This window comes from Dermacentor albipictus, chromosome 7, assembly GCF_038994185.2.
Source record: "Dermacentor albipictus isolate Rhodes 1998 colony chromosome 7, USDA_Dalb.pri_finalv2, whole genome shotgun sequence".
NCBI classification, from domain to species: domain Eukaryota; kingdom Metazoa; phylum Arthropoda; class Arachnida; order Ixodida; family Ixodidae; genus Dermacentor; species Dermacentor albipictus.
Window position 1 is genome coordinate 19,547,332 of NC_091827.1, and position 27,118 is coordinate 19,574,449.

At 45.2% G+C, this 27,118-nt stretch overlaps 2 protein-coding genes and 1 long non-coding RNA gene across 3 annotated transcripts in view; 1 reads left to right on the forward strand and 2 right to left on the reverse strand.

The window, feature by feature from the left end:
- Positions 1-17,724, reverse strand: part of Ctf4 (Chromosome transmission fidelity 4) — a 41,546-nt gene extending 23,822 nt beyond the window's left edge. Inside the window, exons 1-13 of the mRNA XM_065424736.2 lie at positions 17,508-17,724; positions 17,336-17,447; positions 17,122-17,273; positions 15,385-15,493; positions 13,275-13,375; positions 11,565-11,613; positions 9,746-9,835; positions 9,437-9,543; positions 7,314-7,389; positions 5,768-5,839; positions 4,640-4,682; positions 4,086-4,276; positions 1,036-1,281 (exon numbers count right to left, since the gene is read on the reverse strand). Coding sequence (XP_065280808.2) covers positions 1,036-1,281; positions 4,086-4,276; positions 4,640-4,682; positions 5,768-5,839; positions 7,314-7,389; positions 9,437-9,543; positions 9,746-9,835; positions 11,565-11,613; positions 13,275-13,375; positions 15,385-15,493; positions 17,122-17,273; positions 17,336-17,447; positions 17,508-17,584 — 1,425 coding nt within the window. The 5' untranslated portion in view covers positions 17,585-17,724. The remainder of the gene's footprint in view (positions 1-1,035; positions 1,282-4,085; positions 4,277-4,639; positions 4,683-5,767; positions 5,840-7,313; positions 7,390-9,436; positions 9,544-9,745; positions 9,836-11,564; positions 11,614-13,274; positions 13,376-15,384; positions 15,494-17,121; positions 17,274-17,335; positions 17,448-17,507) is intronic.
- Positions 17,725-17,990: 266 nt separating this feature from the next.
- On the forward strand, positions 17,991-19,692 carry LOC135896380 (uncharacterized). The gene is made up of 2 exons (XR_010562687.2): positions 17,991-18,387; positions 18,685-19,692. It is a non-coding gene; the product is annotated as an uncharacterized lncRNA (long non-coding RNA).
- Positions 19,693-24,863: 5,171 nt separating this feature from the next.
- On the reverse strand, positions 24,864-27,118 carry LOC135896358 (DAZ-associated protein 2-like). The gene is made up of 2 exons (XM_065424743.2): positions 26,720-27,118; positions 24,864-25,523 (listed from the first exon to the last, which is right to left on the reverse strand). The coding sequence occupies exons 1-2, from the start codon at positions 26,990-26,992 to the stop codon at positions 25,284-25,286; spliced, it is 513 nt and encodes a 170-aa protein (XP_065280815.1). The 5' UTR covers positions 26,993-27,118; the 3' UTR covers positions 24,864-25,283.

Here is a 27,118-nt window from a genome sequence, read left to right on the forward strand (position 1 = left end):
GGCACTGAATCAATATAGCAACACAACATATTGCAACCATCGAAACTGATAATGTATGAAGTGTGTACTGCAGCGGGACACCTCTTTTGCGCTTCCTTAAACACACTCGGAACCATCTAGCAATGCTACCAAGCGTGCTCATGGTCTCCAAAATGCATACCCAGTTACAGAAGGCACATACCCAGTCAGAGAAGTTGGCACTAAAGACGTTCATAGGAGAGCAGCACACACCTACTGTGACTTACCCAGCGACCTGAGTTCGCATCAAAGAGGTTCATTGAAGACCAGCACAGACCAAATGGCACATACTCGGTGCTCCGCGTCATCAAACAGCACAGCACCTCAGCACAGCAGCCCTGTGCGCTAACCGCTCTACCAGTGTACCCAGTGACACAGGTATGCGGAAAAACGGTTAGATACAAACATAGATACATAGCTACATCGCCTTCGCAAAGTGCATTAAGTATCCGAAGAACGCTAACACAGAACGCTAACCGAAGAACGCTAACACAGCGATAAGTCATACTGTCATAAGTCACCTGTCGCCGCCGCCACGCCTTGGTGCACTTCTCATGCTTATCACTACATTCACACTGAAGCCAGAATCATTGTTAGACCGATCTCTGCACTTCCAAAATAGGCGGAAGGTCTATTTGCGGCACAGCACGGGGTCAGCCACACTGCTAGTCGAGGCAGAATATTCAACCTTTACACAACAAAAACTGATTCTGTTGTACAATGACCAAAAGGCATACAATGACCCACTACAGCGTAATCAGCCAACACATAAGGTCTGTGGAGACTGGGTCAAGGATTCATCACAGCTACGTTTTAACCATTAATGTGTATTAACGAGATTTTAGTGCACAAAAACAAGGGAGACAACTGGATGAGTGCGCACTTGCAACTCTCTTACAGGCCACTTATGGTGGAGCGAGTTGTAAGTGAGCACACAATGTAATAATAGACACAAGTTCACTGCACCGTATGACTTGGAAACATTCACCTCCCAGAGCACACCACCAATGGACTCACCTGGATGCCATCGGAGAGGGTGTCAACAGCCCACTCCTTGTTGGCATCCCAGGAACCTAGATGCAAGCACTCCAGCTGCTGGGGCCCAGCCAACACGAGGGCCTGGTCACTGAGTGCTGCCATAGTGTGGCCCTGGGGGTTGCCGCGGTGTAGCGCATGGTGCACCGAGGTGTCGTGGAACTCCACATCAATGCTGCTCTCCTCGGCCGTGTTGTGCGCCCGGACCATGCCTACGGAATTCCACACCTGGCACCCACACAATCTCATCATAAGCACAAACTGACCTGGACTTTTCTGTGGAGCTCTATCATATCCTTATGCTAAATCCTGCAAGCAGACTTTTCACATGCCATGACAGGTCCGATGAAGATAGCAAACATACTGTTTGTTTTCTTAGTAATCAATGGTAATCAATAAAGTAAGGATATGGTGGCTCCTTCGCTAAAGGTGAAGAGAGTGGTCATCTGAGTGGCGTTAGTGCTGCTACGCACACAACACTTTTCAGTGAAGTAGGTGGCAGAAACAGCAAAACAACACAAAAACACAGCTCAATATCAGCTACGATTGCACTTGCTATGCTGACAAAGCAAGTTGTAATGTCCCAGGAGCTAGAGTAGGCAGGGTAGCAAGAATGGTCAGCTTGAATAGTCATGCCCTTTTCTCCATTTGTAGCGTGAGGTCTGCCATATACATTAGGCTAAATGAGCCAAGAAGGGTTGTACAGTTCCAGGATTTGGCATAAGGTCTATACAGTAGACTTCCGTTAATTTGACTCCATTCATTTCAATTTTTTTGGTAATTCCATCCCTGCCGAAGCTCCTGGCCAGGGCCCGTGCATTTCTACGGGCCGAAACTTTCGCTGTTTTGATCTTAAAATTGGCCTTTGCCAGATAATTCAACCTTGATCAAACAGCATGCACACACCTGAAGTCAATGGTGACCCCAATAGCGATTTCTTTAGTGGCAGCGCCTGTCTCGCAAATCTTAGGAGATAGTGAATGTGTTGAACACACGTCAATCTCCCATTGAAAATGCCTATTTTCGGCCTGCCTAAGGAATATTTTAAAGCAATAGGACTAGCTCACAGTGTCTGATTATGGTATTTATCCAATTCTATTGCGCACCTTTTTGTTTTTCAAATGCATTCGGCCATAAATTGGCTGCACGGTGCAATCAGATACAAAACCAAAACCGCCTTCGCGGCGTTCGAATGCTTTACTGCATAACACGATTGTATTGCGGTGAAACAGTTTTTACAAAACCGTGCGGCAAAGCTGATTTTAGAAAACCAGCCTCCGTTGTGCCACACACATGACCCTTGCGCATTCTACAGCGAAGCTGTTTATAGCTCGGGTTCCGTGGATTTTTCGTGCCCGTCAAGAAATCTGTGGGTGCAAAAACTCAACTCTCAAATTTGATGCGAAATCACTTCATTATAGCGAAAGCTTATACGTCTCATACATGCATTTTCAGTACATTAATTACCAATAGGCACCATTTTCAAGATTAGTAGACTCTCGGGTAGATCACTTTTTTCTTTTTGCTTGCTTACAGGGGTATGAGCCATGCATCGTCTTACGTGACGGACAAATTTTTCGTTGGGTAGGCATAGAAATGCTTACACATTTCTTAACAAAGGTGATACGAAAATGTGTACGTGCACCTATCGTCACGATAACCACTGATAGGACAATAAATGTGTCCGCACCTTTGTTCAACAATCTGTGTCACCTCAGGGTTGTGTGCAAAACAGCTTCGCTGGTCTTCCACCTTCACAAAGTGAAATGGCACGATTTTTTCTTGCTAAAAAATCGGGTACGTGTTGCATTTCGACTTTATTTAAAAACCTTATTTACGTTTCTATGTTAGTTTTCTACTTTTGAGGAGACGTGTTAGAATCAGGCAAATACTGCCAAGTGACTCAGCTATGTGTTTTGGAGCATTTTCTGTGTCTCGTTTAATTCCACCTGCCGGATAATTCAATCAATTTTGTCAATCCTGTCAGGGTCGAATTAACAGAAGTCGACTGTGTATATGAGTTGAAAAATTTATATATTCATCTGAGACTGTGCAATAGGTCACATTTTACATGGCCACATGCCTAATGTGACACCACTTAATGGTGCTTCAAGCTCTTCGGTCTCAATTTTATTGATAGTCACTGCTGTATTGCATTTTCTTGATCCGGTCGTGTTTCTTGTGTCACGTTACAGCAATGCATCAACCAAGCAATTTCAATGAGCTTCTGCTTGCATAAAGAAATATGCAGAGATATTATTACAAACTAGCATAAATCGAGAAAAAAGTTGAGACCTGACCTAGCATAGAGCCTCCACTGGCAAGAGCAGCACACAGGCCTGATACAACTTTCCAGGATATCGAAGACACTTATTTGGCAACACGGAAGGAAGATGACACATCAATGAAGTGTCATCTCGCTGATTTCTCCCAAAAGTATGAGGCAACTAGCTCAGCTGAGAACATTGAGGAAGGAAGAAGTTTAAGAGGGAACATGACGTTAGGTGGCTAGCCTTTGCAAGGCAACGTTCTCTGATGATGTTTTCTCCCCGCTTTCACTAGAAGAATCATGGGAAATGTGCACATTGCGCACTGAATCCTGGGAACAGCACACCATACATGGCTCAGTTCGTGGGAGGTTTGAGTGCCGCTGGCTGCCAGAGTTGTGGCCGCTTTCTCCAGCCCGCCTTGCTCGTTTTCTGCTCGCCGCATTTGATGCCTTTAGATTTCGGCCTTGACACCTGAGAACACTGATTCCACTGCAAGGGCAACAGTACCTCTAGAACATGCGCACAATTATGGACATGTTACAAATGCCGAACGGCCGCGAGGGTGGTACAACAGAGAAGCAGACAACGAACCCAGCACAGCTGCAGGGGCGACACAGACAACAGTTTACTCTCGTGTGCTTGGTTGCTTTTTCCGTAATTACTCCTTCCTTTTTATGACAAGACTTTATGACCGCCACATGACACTCCCTACCAGTTTCTTTTCTTTCCACCAGGACGCAGAACCATCGAGACAATCCTTACCATGAAGCGGTGCTGGAGGTGGATGGGTGTAGAGCCAGGCTGGAAGGCTTCCTGCACCAGACGGGGGCGGTACTCAGCCGGCACAGGCGCAGCGTGCCCTGCACTTGGCACCACAGCTGCATCTTCTTCTTCTTCAGCATCCGAGCCTCCAAAGATGAGTGGCTCGTAGGTTGCCTTGATCTGGCCCAGGTCTGGTAATAAAAACAATGAGCTTGTCAGAAAGGATTGACTGACGGTCTAGTTGATTCGCCACCACATTAAAAAACAAACACTACCAGACAAGGCAGAACATGGAGGAGCCGTGCCCGTGTGCTCCTTGTTTAGTCCTGTCTAGTAACATTTTATTTTTTTTGGTGATCCTGACAGGTCAACCTTTCCATTAGTGGATTTTGCAAAATTTTTTATAAGGTCAAAAACTTCAAAGCTTAGCACAACAGCCATGTCGTCATGCCCGCCCTGCCACAGCAAGACTTGCAAGTTAAAAGAAAACAATTTGTAAGCATGGTCATCACTGTAACAGCACAGCTAGGCTTGCAGGTTTATGTGGCACTCACCTATGCCGTCATCCTCGCCATCTGCTCTTTCTTCTGGCAGCGCCTGGAAGGAGACAAGCACTCTCAGCTCTGCTCACATGACAGCACACGCTTATGGACTCAAGGCAGAGTATTCGCAATGAAAATTAGAAGCTCACTCAACATTGTTCTGGCAACTGTAAATGGGGTTTATTTGGGTCGTAGAGCAGCAGCGACAAACACAGCACCAGCAGGTAGGGTGCGAGCCACACGATGGCAACGGTGCTTTTCAGTGTGTCGATCTTCTTCCTCACACAACATTCAACCAGTAAGAGCCGCAAGCAGAGCAAAATGCATAGAGCAGTTTGCCACAAGTGTGCAAGTTTACAGCTGTATGCTTTGACAATCTATTTTCCAGCAGTAGTTACTCTGCATTTCACCAGAATGTCTTCCCTCCTGGGGTTCCTCACAGTGAAACCACTCAAGTGCACTTGAAAAACGATACCGAATTGAAACAGCTCCCCTCCAAAGTTGCACCAAATGACACACACACACACTGCACCTACTTTCTGCAACCCTAATGCTGGCCTCAAGGCTGATAAGGACAAGCAACACCCGCCGTGGTTGCTCAGTGGCTATAGTGTTAGGCTGCTGAGCACGAGGTTGCGGGATCGAATCCCGGCCACGGCAGCGGCATTTCGATGGGAGCGAAATGCGAAAACACCTGTGTACTTAGATTTAGGTGCACGTTAAAGAACTCCAGGTGGTCGAAATTTCCGTAGTCCCCCAATACGGCGTGCCTCATAATCAGAAAGTGGTTTTGGCATGTAAAACCCCATAATGTTTTTAAAAAGGACAAACAAAATGTTAAACAACACAGCAGCGAAACTCTTTGCCGGTTAGAAGTGCGACAGATTGGGCTAGTTGGCAAATCGCCATGGTGCTTGGGTAACAACACCAACACAGGGAAAAAGAATCCACTACGACGACAGACATTGTCCATGTCATGTGTCACTTTGTGTTGTGTCCTGCATTTGCATTGTTACCCAAGCATATTTGGCATGCAGTTGTTTGAGTAATGGTCAATGAGACTTCTCTGCCAAGGAAGACTTCCTGTACAACTGAACAGAGAGAAAATAAGTACAGCCCCCGCACGCACTGGCAGCTCACCTTGGCCACCGGAGGTGGCACATGCTCCTTGCTGCTGCCACCCTCGATGCCCTCGACGAGGCCCAACTGGCCCTGCAAGGCAAACACAGGACACTGATGTTAGCAAAGAAAAATATGGCAATGCACCCATTCAGCCATTACGGGAATCATTGCACAGTAGACTTCCGTTGATTCGACTCCAGTTAATTCAATTTTTCGCTTCGTTCGCTCTAGACAGAAGATCCCGGCTGGTGCATTTCAATGGGCCTAAACTTTCATTACTTCAATCCTAAAATTGGCCTTCGCTGGATAATTTGAACTTGACCAGTCAACAGGCACGAACGTGGCCCCTATGGTGGCCCTAATAGTGACCCCTTTAGTGTTGGCACGTCTCAGTGGAACTCAGGGGACAGTGAATGCCTTAACACAAGTCAAAATTTCCCAACAATAACACCCCTCTTTGGCCTGCTCTAGGGAGATTTTTAAACATTAATGGTAGCTCACAATGTCTGATTATGGTATTTATCCGATTCTAACGTGTGCCTTTTTTTCCTCTAAGAAATCAGAGCCTAAAACTGACCTTAGGACATTGGCCACCAGTGGACTCTTGCCCAATTTGCTTGCTAAAATATAGCGTGCGCATTAGGCTTATACATTGTTAAGGAGCTTTAATGTCAGCTCTACATTAGTTTTCTACTTTGGAACCATGGAAAGTAGGCACAAGTTAGATATGGGGGTGTGTTAGGATTGGACAAATAATGTCATGAATCAGCGGTGTGCTGTGACTTTTTTTCAACATCTTGCTCAACTCAACTTTAACTCAACTCACCGGACCATTCGATCAATTTTGTCAGTCCCATCAGGGTCAAATTAGTGGAAGTCGACTGTATTTCTGATATTATCTCTAAGGAAGGTAATAATACATCTTTAATGCATCTTTAATACATCTCTACATTGTTATTATTAACCGAGCGTCCCGTTGCAGAGTTCAACTTTGGGACCCTCGTCTGTATGTTGTCTCTTACCAATTCATTGTATTTAAAGAATAATAAACTGAAATTGATAAACTGATAACTGGTAAGGAAGGTGCTTGCTCAGTATTTCATGGTAATGCCTTTGTCATGAGCATTTGAGGTTCAAGAGCAAAGCCAAGAATGTCAGGAAGATTGGTGAGGAAAGCCAAAGGTTGTCAGTGCCAAAAAAGCTAACCTCTGGTTTATAAGGATGCAGTATTACACTTGTTAGTATAACATGGCTCAATATCCTAATATCCTTTCTGTTATTGTTGCTAAATAGACAGAGCAACAAGAACAGAAAGGGGAGAGCCTGTTCCCTCTGCTTTGACTGTATCAAAACATTAATCACTTCTGGTTGGAGAGCCTTATATTTACTAGTATAAATGTGTCTTCCTTCCAAAGCAGAGGATGTTTGCTCCTTACAGCCATTGTTCGTCCAAGTTAAGCTGCTATAGACGTTTCACCATCATGCGGATTAGGTCCGACAGCAGCTGTGTATGGCTTCATGATTGTGCAAAGCGCGCCACTGTTTGGAGGAATCAGAGGCTCACCTGGGCATTGCAGTAAACAAGCTCTTTCTCACGGGGGTTCCAGCTCAGGCTGCAGATGTCCTCACCACAGGATACCCTGCGTTAGAATCACCATCTGATCATTGGTGTGCTGATAGTGAAGACAGCATTCCTCAAGCAAGCCATAGGGCCACACAGTTAGGCTTAACACAGTTAAGCCTGACTATAACAGAGACCCTTCAAGCACACATTCTTTTTTTACGGATGCACACACTCTACCAACAATGATTTACCTTTATACACAGAACACAAGCAGCAGAAAACTTGGAACAAAATATTAACAAGCAACACATTCTTTTTAGACCATGGCGATTTCTTCAGTAATTTTGCTGTGGCCAGTGTCACCTGCTTGGGAAACTCGTGCATAAAAACTTGCCCGAAGCAAGTATCCTCTTGTACCTCGCTATCATAATCCTTCCAACAGAACGTTCGGAGATCAGGAGCGGAAATCTTTTCGCGAGCAGAATCATGTGTTCTTAAACACTGATGCGACATTCGTAAGAAAATCGGCTTACTTGGCAGGTATGCATGTGGAAACTACTTTATTTTTGTGATTGCAAATGTTCAAAATCCTCGCCGTGCTGTAAGTAATCACCTGCAATCGAAACTGAGATGTTTCCTTAGCTTGCCTTGGATGCAATGCTTTCTTCTATTCGATTATGATGATATGTATCATGTTTATGCAGTTGCAACAATTATGCTTCATGGTCAGCAAAATTCCGTAGTACAACACTTTCGCTTGACAGTGTTACAAGTGCAGTTATTTAATACTGTCATGACAGAATGATAGCTGCTTAACATGTTCGTGGAGCAGTGACACCCCGAAATTACACTGGAAAGAGGCACTCACTGGACGCATTACTATCAGGTGTCGGCAGGTATCTCTTTGCAAGCCAAGCCAATGGTCTGTAGCTTTGAGCACCATGCTCACACGGATCTCCTTTTCAGCCAAAAATTTAATTGTGCACATTTCTTTCAACCTGTGCACGTGGCAGCGAAGATTTCTGCTGGTTGATGAGCTTATCGAAGTCTGTACACAGTGCTGATGTAGAATGGGCCTCTTCAAGAGCTTTTATTGTTGAGGACATCTCTAGGCTCCTTGATGTTTAAACTTTCCTTGCTTCTTTTAAAGCCACGTTTTCTTAACCCACTTTGCAACTGAAGCATTCTGGTGGCATACATCTACTTTAGAGCAGGGGTCTAAAAACATTTACATACTTGCTATGTGGTTGAATTTGCAGTTTGGAAATCATGTTGAAGACACAGAAGTTTTCATCTGGCGGTTGGTCTTGTCCAAATGTATGAAGAGGCAATGCAGTATGCGTTTACAGCAAGCACTAGCAATGACCCCGTGGAAGTGCCCCCTTTCCACTTTTAGTATGCTTCGCTGCACAAATAATCTGCTTCACCACAATACACTCTACAAGTCTCACCGTGTAACACGGCTGTACTGCGGCAAAACTGACTATAGAGAACCGACCAACAGCAGGCACAATGTCAAGCGCTGGCAGCTATGCAAGAACACTGGTGCAGCCGTCTATTTTCGTGCTTATGCTTATCTCGAATATTTTTCCAGTTTTTATAGCATCGCCTAAAATAACAAGTATGTTGCATGCATACCAGTCTGACTGTTGACGTTGCCATCAAAGCCAAACGACACTTTCCTTCCTTGTCTAGCAGCGTGCCTCCAATGTGACACTTTGTACAGCAAAGTGCACTTGCCCAAGGTGTCACTAAATTTGCTTATCTTACTGGGTTGTAACTCTGCATCAGGCAAAAACTGAAGCAATGTCTCTGCAGACTTACTATCCATCACCCAACAGGTGTATAGTTTTCAGGTATGTCAGGCTTTTGTCCAGTATTTCTTAAGATCTCAAGTCTGATCGCCCAGACCCCACATTCAAGGCACAGCCAAAGCAAATGTTGAGGAACTGATTTTGCCACAGAAGCCAAGCGCTTGGGGCACGTTCCTTGGTAGACGTCTGTCGATTCCCATACCAAGGTAACAGGTGGTGATAGAGCTACTACAGCCTGAAGCCTTGAAGGAGAGACTACTTTGCACTCGTGTGAGGTCAAGGGGAAAGAAGCAAACAAGAGTTTCTCACGTGTGCATGAGCTGGCGCGTGCTCAATTCCCACACCAGCAGCTGTCCTCCACGGGTGGCAGCTGCCAGCAATTTGCCACAGCCACTGAATGCCACAATCGACAGGGCCTGCGGGATTATGACGTATTGTGAAAGCATATTATTATGTTGTCTCCCTTTCCATCATTTATGTTGTGTTTCATGCATTATTTTTTCACTGCGACTGTGAAGCAGCACTTAATCTGCATTGAGTTGCAAATGCAGACAAGTTGGCATCACTACATCACTACACTACCTCAAAAGTAAAGGGCGGGGGGCAGCCCACGCTCACCTCCTGAATCGAATCGTGCGCCAGCATCTCCACCTGGTCCCAGGAACCTCGTGGAATCAGCCGCACCTCTGACCACACAGGCAGAGCCAACTGCACAAGGCAAGGCACACACTAGTTACCAAACTGTGACGAGCAGCCTCGGTGAAAGTACAACGCCAGAACTTTGGGATGCCGAGAGAAATAACAGCCCATGTGTGACAGGAAAAAAGACATGATTTGGAATCACAACTCTTGACATGAAAGTTTAGCTCGGAGGTTACAGCTGAGGTCCTCCAATTGAGGATGTAGTTGGAACACTACCACTCCTGTTTGTGGCTCAATATTTCTTTCAAAGCTGCACTTCGTTGACAGCCCACTGCTGCTGATGTAAATGAGTTCATAGCCAGAGGTAATGCTGAAGACCGTCAATATATATCTTAGATTAACTCTTTTGAAAGGTTTTAAATCTACATTTGAATGCATGCATTCGAAGGCATGTTTTTTTCAGAGCTGTTGCTGTTCAAGACAGTGTTGTAATTGGATATCTCTCATCTACATTGCACTTTTGTCTGATAATTCATACTACGCTGAAGGAATCAGCATGTCTGACCAAACTATCTCAACTGAAAACCCTGCTGCAGTGCTTTGCACGCTACGCTTAAGCATTCTACACCTGCACTACATGTGGGTTAGCTTGTATTCTAATGGCTACGTCATTTTCTGCACATTCCAAGTCGTCACATCATTTCTTGGATTACATTCATGGTCACATTATAATCACACAATGACAGCAAAGTTAATTGCCAATACAAAATAATTTACAGAAGCATTCAGCATCGAGATACAGCGGGCAGTGGCAAAGGTGTAATGGCAAAACTGGACCTAAGGCCTACTAAGTTCTCAAATGCCTCGAAATCAAAAACTGGGCCAACAATGTTTTGCTCTACACTGGCCTAAAGAACACTGACCCTAGAAAGACAGCGCAATCGCTTGCATCCACAATTCACTATTTACAATTGCCCTTGGCCAACGACGGTGTGCGGTCAGATATGACGAATCCCCACTGCAAGAGCACTGTTGGCTACGTGAACAAAGCCTACACAAGTGCTTGACGACGCTTTCTTAGGTTAGAAGACATCCACACAGCACCCCAGCACCTTAAACCCTTGTGGATGAGTGTCGCCTACAGGTAATAATAAGAACAACAATAATAATAATAAAAAAATTTCCAGCTGAGTTTCATGTTGAGTACAAAGTTTTTGGCTAAATGTCTTCAGCCAACAGTGATTAATAGGCAGCAGGCATCATTTGTTGGATCAGAGCAGGGGCAGAGCACTAAGACGGAGTCCGGTGGTGCCTGACTCGCTTTTTTTTTTTTCAAGTTGCACTCAAAGGAAAAAAAATGACACAATATTTCTAGCTGTAGCAATATCATACAGTGAATGTTGCGGAAATGCAATGTACGCATCGGTTTCATATCTAACGAGAACTGCCTGTATGAGTTTCACAAGACGTCACAGGTGACTAGGGGCAAAGCTCGCTTTCAGTGTTCTGTCTGGTATTGCCCGCAGGCAACAAACCTATTGCTGAACTATAGTATAGCAGAACATCTTGCAGGCCTAAATGGTTCATTATTAAGGAGTGACACTCATTGTATGTGACGGTAAACAGACAACACGAAGAGAAGGAACATGAAGAAAGCTTTTCTTGGTACGAAACAAGCACTGCAAGGTTTCTGGACTGGTATTTTAACAGTCCACGTTGACCTCATCTTTGCCTTTAGTGTCCCTTTAGAGGGTTAACCACTGCATGTGAACATGTCAATAACAGGAAGCGCCACCTTGTCTCCTGATGGGGACCAAGCCAGACGGCCAAGCACCTTGGAGACCCTGCACACATAAAGGAATGCGTTTTAGTTTTAACCAAGAAGTAGCATTAACATATGTGGATTTCAACACACGCTTCGAGTGAGGTGGAGCTAATAGCATTTGTACCACTATCTCACGGTTGGCAGACAGGTCATAAATTGTATTTTGGTGGCACTATTAGTAAGCTTTTGTGCTAAGCAAATAATAGCGAACCTGAAGATGCCCGCTAACACTCCTAAAGACCTCTTTGGTACACATGGTGGTGGAACCTGCACTGTCCGTGCTCTCTGAAAACTTCTGGCATTATTTTGCTAGTATGCATACAAATAAGCGCACTTTCTTTCCAGTTTTATGAAGAAGGCATTTTTCCACAAGTTTAAATTAAAGAAACAAGTCCTGTCCATAGTACTACTACTTTTTGTGCATATTGAGGCATTATATAATTTATGAAATGCAGTTAGGGGTGCTGGAAGTTCGGAATGTTGTTAGAAATACCTGAAAGGGTGACAAGTGGGCTATCCCTCTTAAGTGGACAACTACAGTATAGTAGACTACCATTTTGCTCCTAACCCAGCAAACTTAATTCAGTATGTCAGACTGAAAACCTCTAGGAAGTTCTGTAAAGTCCTTTTGCCCTCTCAGTCCCTTCACCCGAAAATTACAAACAACCATTGGTATATATTTCACACCTATATATGTTTTTCTACGAATTCAACTTATTAGCATGAACACTTCCTCAATTTCTGTTTTGCATTGAGAGCAGATGAGTAAGTTAGTGATCAGCACAGGGCACTCCAACACAGGAAGGGACACCCATCAGCAGCTGTGGCAGAAACGTGCCAAGCTACCCATCAACCACGATAGTGACCCTCCCAAAAATGGCAGTGTTCACTATTATTCGGTGCACCAACATTCTCGATTTTCTTTTCCACGGAGTAATGACGACACACGAGCTGAAACACTTCCCAAAAAGATTACTGAGAAGCAAACTCTCCTTCAGTCATGAATGATAGGAGCAAGCACTGCCGGTGATCACTGAATAAACGCACTGCTCGAGATCAGTCGCGGTAGATGCATGCATCTTCACACATTCCAGAGCAGCCAGTGATGCCGGTATTGCTTTGAGAAAGTGCTATAGCATAGTATCTGCTAACAATGGGCCCATTTTGCCATCAACGATAATGTTCGTAATGTTTCCAATACAGCATGCACATGTCACACGAGGAATAATCCAGTAATACAAGCGATGATTCAGAGAAAGCAGTCGCAGACAAAAAAAAAAAGCACATGCAGCAAGACGGAATCACTTTTCACTAGCAGAGGGTGCCACATACATACCAAATCATTTCACATTATTTTATTTTGTCGCTACTGCCTGGAATAAACAAACACAAGTAGCATCGCACTCTCCTTGTGCCTGTTGTCAAATGAAGAGGTTGCGCATGCTACTCCTAGTACAGTTGAACTTGGTTATAATGAAGTCGTATCTCAGATGAAAATACCTTCCCTATATCTATTACTTGTCATAACCTTATGTTCGGTAAAAGCTGATATTGGCAAAAAAGCATTGCAGATTTGCTTCACTGCAATTATGTTATGTCAAAGTTGGAATGTATCAAACTCTGGAGAAGGTGGCAGCACAGTGGAACCCCCAGTTGAGCCCTGCTATAAACAATGCATACCTAAAATCATTGCTCTTTGGCAGGATCGCATGCCACGTCCTGACACAGCTCTGGTCCGACAGCTTCCAGACTCTAGCAGTGCCATCACAGCTTGAAGAAGCCTGCACAAGGGCCACAGTACAAGAGCCCAAATGCAAACAACTAGAAAAGCAACACATCTTCGTGTTTACAATGTTGCGCATAACAAATACCACATGCTGCTCAATAGTGATGCTGCCTTTGGATGGATGCACACCTGCTGCACCGCACATAAGGTTGAGCGACTAAACGAAACTGCCAGGGTTCTGACACACTAGACAAACAAAATAACACAACCAACGCTACCCATGTACATTTCTGGTGGTGCAAATGCAATGAAAGCTGGCCAAAAATGTTTACAGTACGTATGAAGTGAAGCGTTTTTTATGCACAATACTGAAATTCTCACAGTGGCACCCAGACGGCAGATGCCGCTTACAAAAAGTCATTTATGTAGTACAATCGTGTATGCACAGAAGCAATGTGCGACAGGATAACGCAAAAGCGCCTGGTACACAAGTTTCATGATGTGGACGAGCTTCCATCCTCTCTGACTGACTAAAATATGACCTATGAAAAGACAGGAGCCTGACGTGCTGTAGGATATTCATCTAAGCACTATATTTCAGATACCACACTTAGATAAGATGTTGCACAGGTAACAATGCTTCGAAGAGGGGCCCATACATAAATTAATTTTTAATTTCTTCTTTCCCCCTAAGTATAGGAATCCAAATTTGGAGGTGCTGTTTTCACAGGGGTTCAGCCTTTGCGCACACAAACACAAACACAAACACACACACACACACACACACACACACACACACACACACACACACACACAGAAAAACAGAAAATGCAAGGCATATAAGCCTCTGTTTTTTGTCAAAAAAAAAAAGACGAGTTGAAAGTAGCGTTTCATGTAGACTGCATTTTTTTGTGTTCTCTGACTGACAGCACTACAAACCAGTACAATTTAGCCACCTCAGCTTCGTTTTGTTTGGTTATGTAAGGTAACCGCATAAATTGTGAATCTCTGGTTTATTCCGAATGCAACAGGTAAGCAGCACATCCTACTGGGGTATAAAACTGCATCATTAAATGTCACCTCTGTGCGAAACTTGAAGAACAAGCAAGTCGTTTAACAAGAACCGTCAATGTATATTTATCAAATATATTAAGTATTTTATCAGTCGATGTTCAAATTTATACAAAGGCATGCAGCCTTGCACAAGCGACACCACCAACATTTAGAATCAGGAGTCAATTTAGATCTGAAATCATCTCAGCCTTTTGGAATTGTGAAAAATGCCACATATACGCATGGCACAGCTATTCCAAAGTCCGGTCCCTCTCATCTCTGGACTATGAAAACCGGTACATTCTGTATGAGTATGCACAAACTACTAATTTTAAATCTTAAGTTATTGTTTGCAGAGAATGTTAGCAAAGTCAGACCTACTAGGGAAAGATTGCACATATTATATAAAGGCTGTTTACCAAGTACGCTTCACTGAACATGCTGGTTTTGTTACTTGCCTTAATATTTGTCTTCTTTTTTTAATTTCCATACCTTTGTCTCTTTTTTTAAGCCACCACTGGGAACCTCAGAGATGTGGGGCTAAGACAAGCTGCTGTAAATTATGTAAATAAACGAAATAAAATTTATTCCGCTCTTTATTAAGGGGAAAGGGATGACAGACAAAAAACTCCAGTGCTGTATATTGCACATGAGATCGCACAGTCTCAATCATAAATTATGCAGCATAAGTACACTCATATGCACCTTTCATTTCTATCCCTACCAGCTACGTACAACTGTATCCACAAACATGGTCAATAATTTACCTTAACTTTTAAAAAAAATTCCTGGACATGAGTGACCATATTACATTTAGTATGTATCTGTGGAAGATTATCTGTGGAAGATCGTTGACAAGTTGTTATCATCTGCTCTTGCATTGTTTGTGTGTTCCCTTTCATATCTCGCAGAGCTTCCGTGAAAGAAATTGCAGCTAACTATGACGTCCTGCCAACTCATTTTTCACTTCAGGTTCAAGACGACCAGAACTCAAGGTGTACAACCACTCACGATAAATTCTGCACGGGGGTCTAAACAGCAGCAAAGCACAGGTGCAGTGTGACCTGTCAGCAACTGACTGGTTCCAGATAAAACGTCCACCACCTTTAACGTGAAGTCCCTGCAACAAATGGCACAACAAAGCGTGCTCTTGTGACCAGTACCAGAGACAAACTGCAAATAAACATTCTGCTCTCTTAACACTGAGTGCTGGGTGTTTTCCCGAAGTGCAACAAATTCAATTTCGGTCCGCGTAACACATTAGCCGGGCTTAAATCCAAATACTGTTCATTGGCAATATGTCTCTGAAGATCTTACAATTTCGTCTAAATATTCAAAAAAAAATTAGGACTTGTACTAATTAATGATTTTAATCACAGTAATTCATGTTCCCCATGCAATATGGCCTACTTGTTGCTATTATTGTCCCTTGAAGAGATCTCAAAACAACAAAGCCGTCTGAATGAAAATTCAAGTTCTTGAATTTATGCATCATTAAATAAATAAAAAAAAACAATGTGCAGGCTTTTTGTGCTCATCCGTCACGTCGGAAAACAATATGCAAGAAACACTGACAGTCGATAAGCGTTGTCATGCTGCCCATCATATATTTTACCTAACTTCTAAGTAGATGGTGCAGCCAGTCTACAGACGTTTTATATTCACGCATCATCTCGGCCACGGCCAGGAGTTCGTATCGGTGGCCAGCCAAGTAGATTTTGGCATGGCACTTGAAGAGTTAACGAGGTTTAACTGTTATAATTAGGTTAGTTCGTCTTGCGTAACTGGTGGCAATTAATTAGCACTAAGTTAGATGCACACATTGTCCCCTTTTCTACGTGCGCATCCTTTTAGCACTCATCTCCCCGAACTATTATTCCACTGTTGAGAGCATTTAGGTAGTCTACTCCAAAGCATTGACAGTCGCAACCAAACGCATGAAAAGTGAGACCAAGGTCATGAACCACTGTATTCAGCCATTTAGTCAGATTGCTAGATGGCACAGAGCATCCTGAGAATGCCTTCATTTTCATGCCAACGTCCCAAATACATCTTGGGTACATCAAGAACAAAACATTTACATGAGGATGTTCTTAGCTAGTTGAGAGGAGGCACATATTGTCGAACCACTCTCGAAAGTTCTTCTGAGGGCGATGCCATCTCGTTGCAGCCAGTTTTGAAGACAACTATTTCATGATTTGTAGTGCCAAAAGAACATGAATTTTGCATAGAGGTTTTGTGTAGCTAGAGTCAATAAATTAACAAATCATGCCAAATAACACAAAATATTTTATTGCATGCAACTAGAGCTCCAGGTGTGTGCATGTGGTAGATTGTATAAGGCAAAAGTAGCATTTCATGCATCCTCGAAAGTTGTGCATACGTTGGACGTGATGCCTGTGTTACTGAATAAGCAAAAGCGATATGGAGAAAAAAAATGGTTATGCAGACAGCGTTGTGCTCTAGACAAGCAGTTAGCATTCAACAAAGTTTTTGACAAAATATACACATACTTATTACAGCAAACTGCGCATTTCATTTCAGATGTACTGCAAACATATTGGGGAAAGTCATCTGTGGCCTTCCTAAGGATTCTGTGCTCGGGATGACATCCAGATGCTGTCTGGGAAAGCGTGCTTGTTTCCACATAATAACATGGTGCGCATGCACGATTAGGTGTGGGACTGGAATGACCCAAGTCCTCAATGAATCACTGGCAGTTGCAGAACCGAAAGTGGAGGGCATTACCCGGAACCGGCGACGAGCGTCTTTCCGTCCTTACTGCAGGCAACTGCGTAGACGTCAGACGGAAAGCTAGCGGCTACGCTGGTCTCCTGCCCGGTAGATACCTCGAACGCTTTCACGCAGTAGCTGTCGATGGCGACGAAAAACGTGTCGCCCTGCCAAATGGAACAAAATAGTGAGACGACGTCAGCGGCCGAGTAAAGAAAGCGCTACTTACACCACAGGCGACAGCTAGCGCCGACTCTCCGACGGAGTAAGACTTGGGTTCGTCGTCTTGGAAGCCCTCCCACGTCCTGACTTCGCCATCTGAACCGCATGTCACCAAATACCTGCAGCAACGCAACGCTATAAAGTGTCTTTCGAGCACACGCCGGTTTCCTGACGTTTACCTGCCGGTTGGGTCGTAGCAAACATCGGTGTGCCCCTCGGCGTGCGCAAACCTTGTGGGCTTTACCACAGGAGGCATACCTGCTTTGATCTGTGCACCACAATGTGTACTCTCGGAACGTATTGTAAATTAATTCAGCACTCAATGTCGAAACAACATCTGCATGAGCGCGGCTCACATTGCAGATTGCGCGCCAAACCAGCCACACAATCGGAAGTGGATGTGACGTAAAAAATGTTAACGTTTGCTTCGGATCAGCGATTACTTTTGGTACATGCCACATGCAGTCTGCAAAAGCATGGCCTTAGAGATTTGTTCGAGTGCTAAGAAATGAGAAGGCAACCTAACCTCTTCTTTTTCTCTTGAGAAGTAATGGAAGTAATTTTTAGTGTTATACTGACCCATACAAATAACAAAATTTGAGCTTGCTGCAAAACTTGAGCAAGAGAAAAAAACCGATTACTGTTAAAATTGTAAATTTAGATCTCTAAGGCTATGCTTTTGTTTACTGCCGGCGCCGAAAGTAGATGGCGAAGTTTGATCGCCATCTTTTGACACTACCTTATCGCCGCGAGGCTACCACAAGCCAATGTGAGCCAAGCACGCGGAAATCGTGTGGCATATGAGCAGACACAGAGGTATGAGTGACATGAACCTGGCGGAACGAGCGTAGCCTAAAGCAGCGTTCAGCTTAGCCGTACTTCTTGATTCCTTGATTCTTGTACCTTTGTTCAACGGTGGTTACTGACGCCGTGGTACGCATCGCATTGTGATGAAGTCGTTTTTAAATCGCTTGTACAAGAAGATCAAGTGGTATTACTTCATGTACGATCTCCACACGTCCCTCTACATGTTGGAGTCCTGGGAGAAGAGGGTATTCAGTATCCTTTTCTGTTCTTTTCCTCTTAGTGAATACTGTTGCTTTTGGACGAAAGAAACACTGCCTACCCAGAGCGCAACTATCTAATTCAGCTAATTCTGCATGTAGATTGGGTAGCCTGATACGATGTCGTCATCGAAGCGGCGCGCGATAAGTGTGTGAAGGCCGTGTCAGGTCATGGTTCCCAGTTTTGCGCGCTGGTCTAGTGCGTGCGTGCGTTTTCGCCGTATTTGCGCTTTGCTGCTGCAAAAATGTGTTTGATGAACTTACGCACAGCATTTCCTTATCCTGATATCAGATATTGGGCTTGTAGCCGTCGTCGCTATGTCAAGTTACACGACCTACGTCTTCTTGCCTCGTTACACAGAGAATGTGCTCCGTTACTTTGGGGTGGTTGAGTAGGTGACTGCACTATGACCAACGTCCAAGATGAAGTAAACTGCGTTGCCGCGTCTGCCCTGCTTTTCAAGTCGCCCGGAAAGCCAGAAAAAGTGCCGTGGATTGCCGTTACTCCTAGCTGTTTGACGCGCCCTCAAGAAGTCCTTGCACAGTTCGCGCTTGTATTACACGACGAATTAAAATAGCAACAGAGGGACAGCGCTCTGTCGCAGTAATCGACATCGTGACCACCACTAAATTTTGCATTTGGGTCTCTTCAAACAGCTAGTTAAATCAATGCGCGGTGTTAATTTATGTTCACGTGTTTCGATTTTGTGTAATGTTTTTTTAGTCTGATGTGGAGAAAACTAACCAATAGCCATAATGCCATGCACAAATCAGTCTGGTTTCATTCATGGCATGAAAAAGTGTGCTCTCTTGGTTTGAACATTGTTGTATTCAGTTGTGCCTCACACCATGTTAATCGACCAACTATCATGTCAGCTTGACAATGCTCAATGCTTGTGCAATAACACAGTCATGCTATCATTTGACTGTTACATCAATAATGACGGCCAGTGTGGCTGGTGCTTTGCGTGCATGCATACCATATCATGGTTGTTGCGCTAGTTGGTGCACGCAAACCATGCGACCCTTCTTGTTTTTGTCTTGCATGTGCCACACTTTATTAAATTGCCAATGTAGCCTTGGCTTATAGTGTTATAGAGGTGACTTCACAGTGGGAAAAAAAAGCTGGAAATGATACGGGCCAATAAGTGTTTCAAAACCACATAACTTACTCGGATGAGCACATTAATATAGTGTGTCGTCTGCCTTTGTAATGCAGAAGGATGCTAGAGTTTATTAAAGCGTTCTCCTAGAAGCAACATATTAATGAAGAAATAAAATTGTTTTTATGCCTTTCAAATTGAAAGATATACATTTCCTCAGTCTCTCATAAGTAACATTACGTTTTTTTGTTTTTTTTTTGTTTTTTCCTACACTGCATACAGACAAGTGTAGTGGTGGGCAGAGGCTATGCCTTCATGTGCTGTGCTTGGTTGACTGGACTGTAGCCAATTAGAGCAGACTGTACGTCGTCTTCTGCATCAGCAAACGAAAAAGGCCCAACATCGCACTTCACACCCAATCGCTGCGTGTATGCCCTTGCTGGAGCTCTAAAAGCGAATGTACCAGTTTCATTTCTGCAACAGATCTAGACAAACCGCAGCTAAATACATTGCAAATTTGCAGCACATGACGAGAACTTCTCTATGCATGTAATGCAGTGCAAAATCTGAATATGCACCATCCGTGAGTATGAGAACTTATATTCTTGGAAGATTAGCTCACCTTCCTCTGTAACAAACGGTCACTTGAGCACTTCGCTGCCTTCCCTGCAACGAACCTTCACAGTCGTTGCCGCATACAGCATCGGCAGTCGCAGACAAAATGGCACCACATGTTTTGCAGCTCCAGCCTGTTTGTCAGTCGTCTGCTGCCTACATTCGTCAAAACTGCTGTGTAGAAAGTGTAGTTTTCATGAGACACTTCTGCTTTAAGAGATAACTTTGTGTAGGTAGGTGCAGCTACACTTTTCATGCACCAATTTTCAAAATTGGTGTAAAATGGTGTAAATTAACTAATGGCCAGTTCCTACATTGGCTACACTCGTGTAGCCATTGTAGGTAAAAAGAAGTAGCCTTATTGTAGCTTAATTAATGCACAATAAGCCAGGAAAGATGCACGTGGTTATTACAGTACTCCAGTTGTTGCACGAATTTGGAGAGGTGCCCTTGCACTGGAGATACCAGTGCAGAAAGTTTTCGACGATGACAAAATTAACTAGATTCTTGGATATGTGTACAAGTTTATATAGTGACGAGGTCGCGGGATCGAATCCCGGCCAAGGCGGCCGCATTTCGATGGGGGCGAAATGCGAAAACACCCGTGTACTTAGATTTAGGTGCACGTTAAAGAACCCCAGGTGGTCGAAATTTCCGGAGTCCTCCACTACGGCGTGCCTCATAATCAGAAAGTGGTTTTGGCACGTAAAACCTCATAATTTAATTTTTTTTTATATAGTGGATAATATAAAAAGATGAACTGGAGCACTAATTTTGATGGAATGACTGACTAACCTACCATGAGTTGCCATCCCAATATACTCTTTCATTTGACGAGGCTGCTGGTACTTTTTTCTACAAGGGTTTGTAACCTAATCACTGAGCATATTACAAGACATAAATGTTGTTCTAGCTGTAAAAACATAATACATAAGGGGAATATGTATCACATGGTGATAAATTTCATGAGACCAAAAATTAACACATTACTTCCCTGAAAATGCACCATCATTATTTATCTTAATCACCATTGCTGATCTCGGATAGCCCTTGAGTCTCATAAATACTACAGGCACAACAGTGTCTTTGCTACCAGTTGAGCTGGCCATTCACCTTCATCAAATATAGGGACAACAGCATATCACCATGTCACCTTTGGGTGAAGTTGTGTGTTAGCAATGCAGGCTATTGACTTCCTAGACTAAATCCACAACCTGTGTTCGTATGTACAGGGGTGACCCAGTTAACGTGGACCAAGATTTTTAAAGAACCCAAGAGCTCTAGAGAAATCGTACCGATTGCATAGCAGCGGCAGTCGTATGTACTTACAGCCAGTATTTTTCATCACGAAGTATTAATTAGTTAATTGATTTTAATTCGTGGACGTTTTAATTATTGCTTGAATCGCAAACATAATAATTACATAGTTGTAGGGCACCTTAAGTAACCTCCGAATCAAGCATTTATTTCGGGCTGAAGTGGTCCTAATTGTTTCTTCCAAGAAAAAAAAACAAAATCCCGCGAAATACGAAATAGATGCGCACTCGCACGCCGCCATTCAAGCGCCTACAAGCAACCATTGAAAGATATACGACTGCATTCTCTCATCGCCGCATCGTACAAGGCTCCGCTAAGCTTATCAATGCGTCAGCGGCGTGTTCTCTTGATGCCGGGACCATCACATAGAGTGAAGCCCTGTACCGAGCCGCCACCGCTAGTAAAGCCGTGTATCCGTGACTATTCGCTTGGGAGCGCTTGAGTAGCGGCGCGCGAGCGCGTTAGCTATTTCGTATTTTTGGTGTTTCGCGCGCTTTTGTTTTTTCTCGGAGAAACCAACGAGGCAAAGCTGAGCACTAAACAAATGCTTGATTCGGAGTTTAATTGAGGTGCCCTACAACTTTGTAATTGATATGTTTGCGATTCAAGCAATAATTAAAACGTTCACTAATTAAAAGTAATTAATACCTCGTCATAAAAGAAATACTGGCGGTAAGTACATACGACTACGGCTACTATGCAGTCAGTACGGTTTCTCTAGAGCTCCTGGACATTTTTAATGTATTCGACCAAGTCAACCCAGTATATGAAACAGCTGCAGCTGACACAAATTATTCATCCTGGGCCAGCACCAACATAAGGTACATGTAAAAGACCCATATAAAAGGACCAAAACTTCAAGGAAGGAAGCGAGTGTGCCATCTGCAGTTTGTCACTCCTTCATGGCTGAGGTTTGTGCTAATGTAGATTCTCAGCGTCCTGACCGGTAGTGCTAATGAAAACACATGACAGTTCACATGGCTTTAGGAAAATTGCAAGCCATTGTGGAACTAGTTAACTCTTTAATGATGGTATACATAAATACTCTGAAAAAAATGATCATTTCCTATTCAAATGTGCTTGCTATGTGCTCACAAGACCACATAGCAAATTTCAGTTATTTGCTGGAAGCTGTTACGTGCCCTTTAGGAAGCGTTATACCACAAGAATTTTTCAAAGTGGTTCATCAATGTTTCAGTGCTGTGAACCCATAACTCAGGAGGTGAGGACCACTGCCAAGAGAGACACTCTTTCCACTCACCCCATCTAGCCTACGCTAGTGGAATTCTTTCCCTGCGTTCTCCGGTACCGGAGCTCAATTAATTTAGTTAATTGATGGGGTTTTACATGCCAGAACCACAATCCGATTATGAGGCACGCCGTAGTCGGGGACTCGAGAAATTTGAACCACTTGGGGTTCTTTAACGTGCACCTAAATCTAAGTACACGGGCGGCTCCCATACCGGAGCTCGAGAATCGCGTTACGCATACGTCACAGGCCCCACCTTTATTTTTCAAACGAACCTTGCATTTGCTCGCAAGTTTCGGTGGCTATCTGGTCACGCAAAAACCCAGCTGCTACCTGAGCAGAGCAGCTGTGTGAAAGGGCGGTTTGATGAGTTGACAGCTGCGCCGGAGCGTGTGTCATTAGCAAGGATTCCAGCTGCATAGGCGCGCGCAACAAAGAGCCGTTTCGCTTCCGCCGGGAAGTGAAAGGGTATCGCGTGCGCTGAGCGGGCTTCGTTTCCGTTCAGTTCATTGGAAAACGGATGGGACGGCTACGCGTTATGCGTTCCCCAAAGGAACTGGCAGCCTTCGACGAGCGGCGGCGAGAACTCGTCCGTGTACGGGCGCGCCGATCTAGCCGTTAGAGCCGCCCGAGGCCAGGCAGCCCGACAGCAACGAGAAGATCCGGAGCTGAGGGAGCGGAAGGCCGAAGCAATTCAGCACTGTCACGTGTGGGTTACTTAACCGTGCTGAAGGTCAGGTGCATGCAGGCCAAGTTTCGCCTACCCCCATTTTCCGGTAGGGGAAGGGTTGGCAATTTTTCCCCTGGCTTTTTTGCTGCGCGCGAGCTGTTGCGTTTGTCTTCTTTCGCGCAGCACACGATTTTGCGCGCTGTGCACGAGAACACGTGACTAGCGGTACAAGCCAATGCTACTCGAATACTGAGGCATACACAAACGATTCATAGAGCATGATCGCGCGCTGGGACAAGGTAGAAAATGACATACTTTCGTAGCCTGCGCCTACGATTGCACGACGTGCGAACAAGCCGACAAGAACGGAAGTACAGTCAACCGCAAAAGTTTACGGGACGCAGGATCTGCCAAGAAGTTGAATTCTCGCGAAGCGTGGTCACACAACCTCGAATTAAACGTTCCAGCATGTGGTAGCCTTCGCCACCTATACACGGCGATTCATTAAATACGAAGTGCCATGCCTTAACAGTGCAGGAATTCACAAGTGAAGGGGAAACCGCATCCCGTAAGCTTTTGCTGTTGACTGTACATACCTCTTGCTGCAGTGCGAAAACAAGCACACGCACACATTCGGCTTGTGTGTTTTATTATTTCTCTAAACTTTAGTTCGTCTATTGAATGATCAGATACACAAATAACAGATGTTGCTTTGAATAATTCTCGAAGTCACATGTCACTACGAGTGACGTCACAGCAGTGCGATCTACGTAGGCGCACTCGTGCGATATACGTCGACTCCCCGGCTGGGAACGCGGCGCGCGCGAGGGGAAGGGCAAAAGGCATTCGGTTTGAAATTTCAGTTCTTTCCGCGGCGCGTAGCGGTGTATTACGTAGCATGCATACAGGGACAGGATCGTTATCGCGCGTTGTATGCACGGCGCTTTGTCAACTCAAAATGGCCAGACCTGGTGGGGGGCTCGAGAGTAAGCATAATCAACGAATAGAAAAACATATTTTGCGGGAACTTTTCCAGCAAAAGGGGGAAAACACCAGGCAGGAAACTGGAAGTGGGCATCACCCCATCCACTTATAAGTTCATTTGAAGTTTGCACTCGCATCTTTCATCATATGTGACCCGTAGGTGTACATTTCATTTGCTTTACATCACACGTGTGACACCACTGCAGGCGGAGATGTTCCGTCGGTTTGTCTCCTCGTCCTGTGTTCCTGCTCTAACCCAACAAATGACGCTGCCTCTCATTCGACAGTACTAGCCGAGAAAGTTGAACGAGAAACTTCGTACCGAAACAGTGCAAGAAAAAAGTTTTTTTTTTTCTGATAAAATGTTTGTAGGCAACATTCGTCACTAAGGCGTTAACATTGTGCAAAGCAGGCACTGTGTAAGCAATTTCTTGCATGAACTTCAGCTAACAGTTGGGCAGTATGGGATGACCAAGACAGAAACGAAATGTTAGTCAGCTACCAATTAAAGTTTATGAGAAAAACACTTCGTAGATAGTGGTAAATGATCGCTTTATTATTAGGTAAAGAAAGTCCTGCTGCCTGCACTGTAACTGTCGGCAGAGGCAAATAGAGAAGAGGGAATAAAAGAGTATCGTTACAAAAGTATATAAAAATGCAAACTATTGATGAAATTGCGAGGACGAAGTTATTTCGAAAGCGCTACAGTCATGCCGGCAAGACTACATGTTCATTATTAGTAAGCTATACTTCAGCTGCAACGAAAGTTTTCAGAATAGAGAGCTTTAGATTAGACGCAAGCCGCTTGCGTCCCCCAATCTAAAACTAATAAGTTGTATAGAAGCGTTCGTAATGTAAGCAATTTACTGTATCGAATATGACCGCAGTTGCGAATCTTCAGCTGCTGCAGCAATTTCAACGGGCGTTCGCGATGGCGGCTGGCGACCGTGACGTCACTGCAGCGTGCAGCCGGTGTCCACGCCGCCGCTGGATCCCCCCGAGAAGACGTTGGACTTGCGCTGCGTGACCACGACGTTACGGCCCTGCATGAGCGCCACCTGGGCCGGGTTGGGCATGACCCCTGGCGGCGGCGGGGGGACCCGGGCCGGCGCCAAATTGGTGAATCGGGCTCCGGCGTCGAAGCCCTCGTAGTGCACCGTGTTCGGGTCGGCCGGGTCCACGTACGCCTGACCCTGGCGCAAAGGACACCGCGCGATTTGCCACTCGTGCCAGCCACATACGGAGCAAGCATATACCCGAGAGACAGCTCATGGTACAACATTTTGACCGTCCGGCACCAAAATCGGGTGTCGATCCCTCGACCTTTGGTGGGAGTCGAAACCACGACCTCTGGTGTTCGTTGCGGAAAATGAATTAAGGCAACCTTACGCACGACCTTTTTGCGGGAGTCGAAGCTACTTGGAGATATGGGCGAACCGGCCAAATCTCTTAAGTTGGATTTGAATCGACATCGTGGAGGCAATGATGAAGGTCGAGCCCACGAACTTGTGTGTGAATTAAGGCGAATTTAAGATGGCGTTAACTAAGGCACTCGAACCTACGACCTTTGGTGGGAGTCGAACCCACTTGAATCTTTGGTGTTAAGGCGCAGTTGATTAAGTCCCGGATTGACTCACTCGGTACGGCGATATGTCCCGACGCAGTGGCGTAGCTAGGTCGTCTGGCACCCGGGGCCCTTAGCTCTTCTGTCACTCCCCCCCCCCCCCCCCCGGGTGGAGTCGGGGAAGGCGAGGATATCGACAATTTTCGGGTGTCTTCAGACGTATATGACACCCCCCCCCCCCCTACTGGCCCCGTGCACCCGGGGCCCACGGCCCCCCGGCCCCCCCTGTTGCTACGCCACTGTCCCGACGTCAGCTGTTTTTCTACTGAATAACGATCGACAAACCAGATTTCCTCTTCATAATGCCTCCTTCCCTTTTATCAATTCTGTTGCATTGTCAGAAACATAAAAGGCGGTTTCGTCGCGGTTCTACTTGCGTTCTAGGCCCCAACCGTGATAGCCGGGCAACTATTGCACCTTTCGTGTGAATCGAGTCGTGGTAGGACTAAACAGAACTGTAAAATTGTGCAACTGAGTCGCATGTACAGACTGACGGCTCCTGCCACCGACACGATCGGTCGTCGCTGCGGACACCACCCGCCCCGTGCAGACTCTGTCGTACTTGACGACAACGGGGCCTAAATCGAGTTGACGCAGATTTTCACCCAAGCTGCCTGCAATGCCGTGCGCTAAAACAGTTCCGCGTGAACCTGACTTCATAACCGGGGCGTATGCCTTACGTAACCGCTTCCTAGTCAATGCAGAAGAGGATTGAAGCCAATGCGCAGTGCAATATATAGACAAGGTGTCTGCAGGAGGAGATACCTGCATCTGACCCATGGGGTCCTGGTAACCCACGGGTATTTGGTTCCACATGGGCGCTTGGAGTACCGCGGGTTGTTGCTGCTGGTACTGTTGCACCCACGCAGGCGCGTCAGCTGCCGGTTGCTGTCGCCCTTGTGGCTGGGCCGGCGTCGTAGTATCTTCGGGGGACGTGGAGGACTTTGACGAAGCCGATGCCCGCCTGCTGGAGCGCGCTGGCTGTTCTTTGGAGTCTTTAGCTGAGCTCGCTTTTCTCGCCTGATTTTTCGGCGGCATGGTGCGAAGCGCCTAGCACCGGAGTGCCAAACCACTTGCTTCTTTGATCCTTAATCCATGGCGCTTACCCGCTACGGCGGGGGAGCTAACGGCCACGAAGCCTGCACCGAAAACGCCTTCTTTCGC

Coding starts and splice junctions, on each gene's coding strand:
- LOC135896358 (XM_065424743.2), bottom strand. CDS start 26,992: ATGCCGCCGAAAAATCAGGCGAGAAAAGCGAGCTCAGCTAAAGACTCC. Junction 25,524..26,719: donor ACCCCATGGGTCAGATGCAG/GTATCTCCTCCT, acceptor CCTTTGCGCCAG/GGTCAGGCGTACGTGGACCC.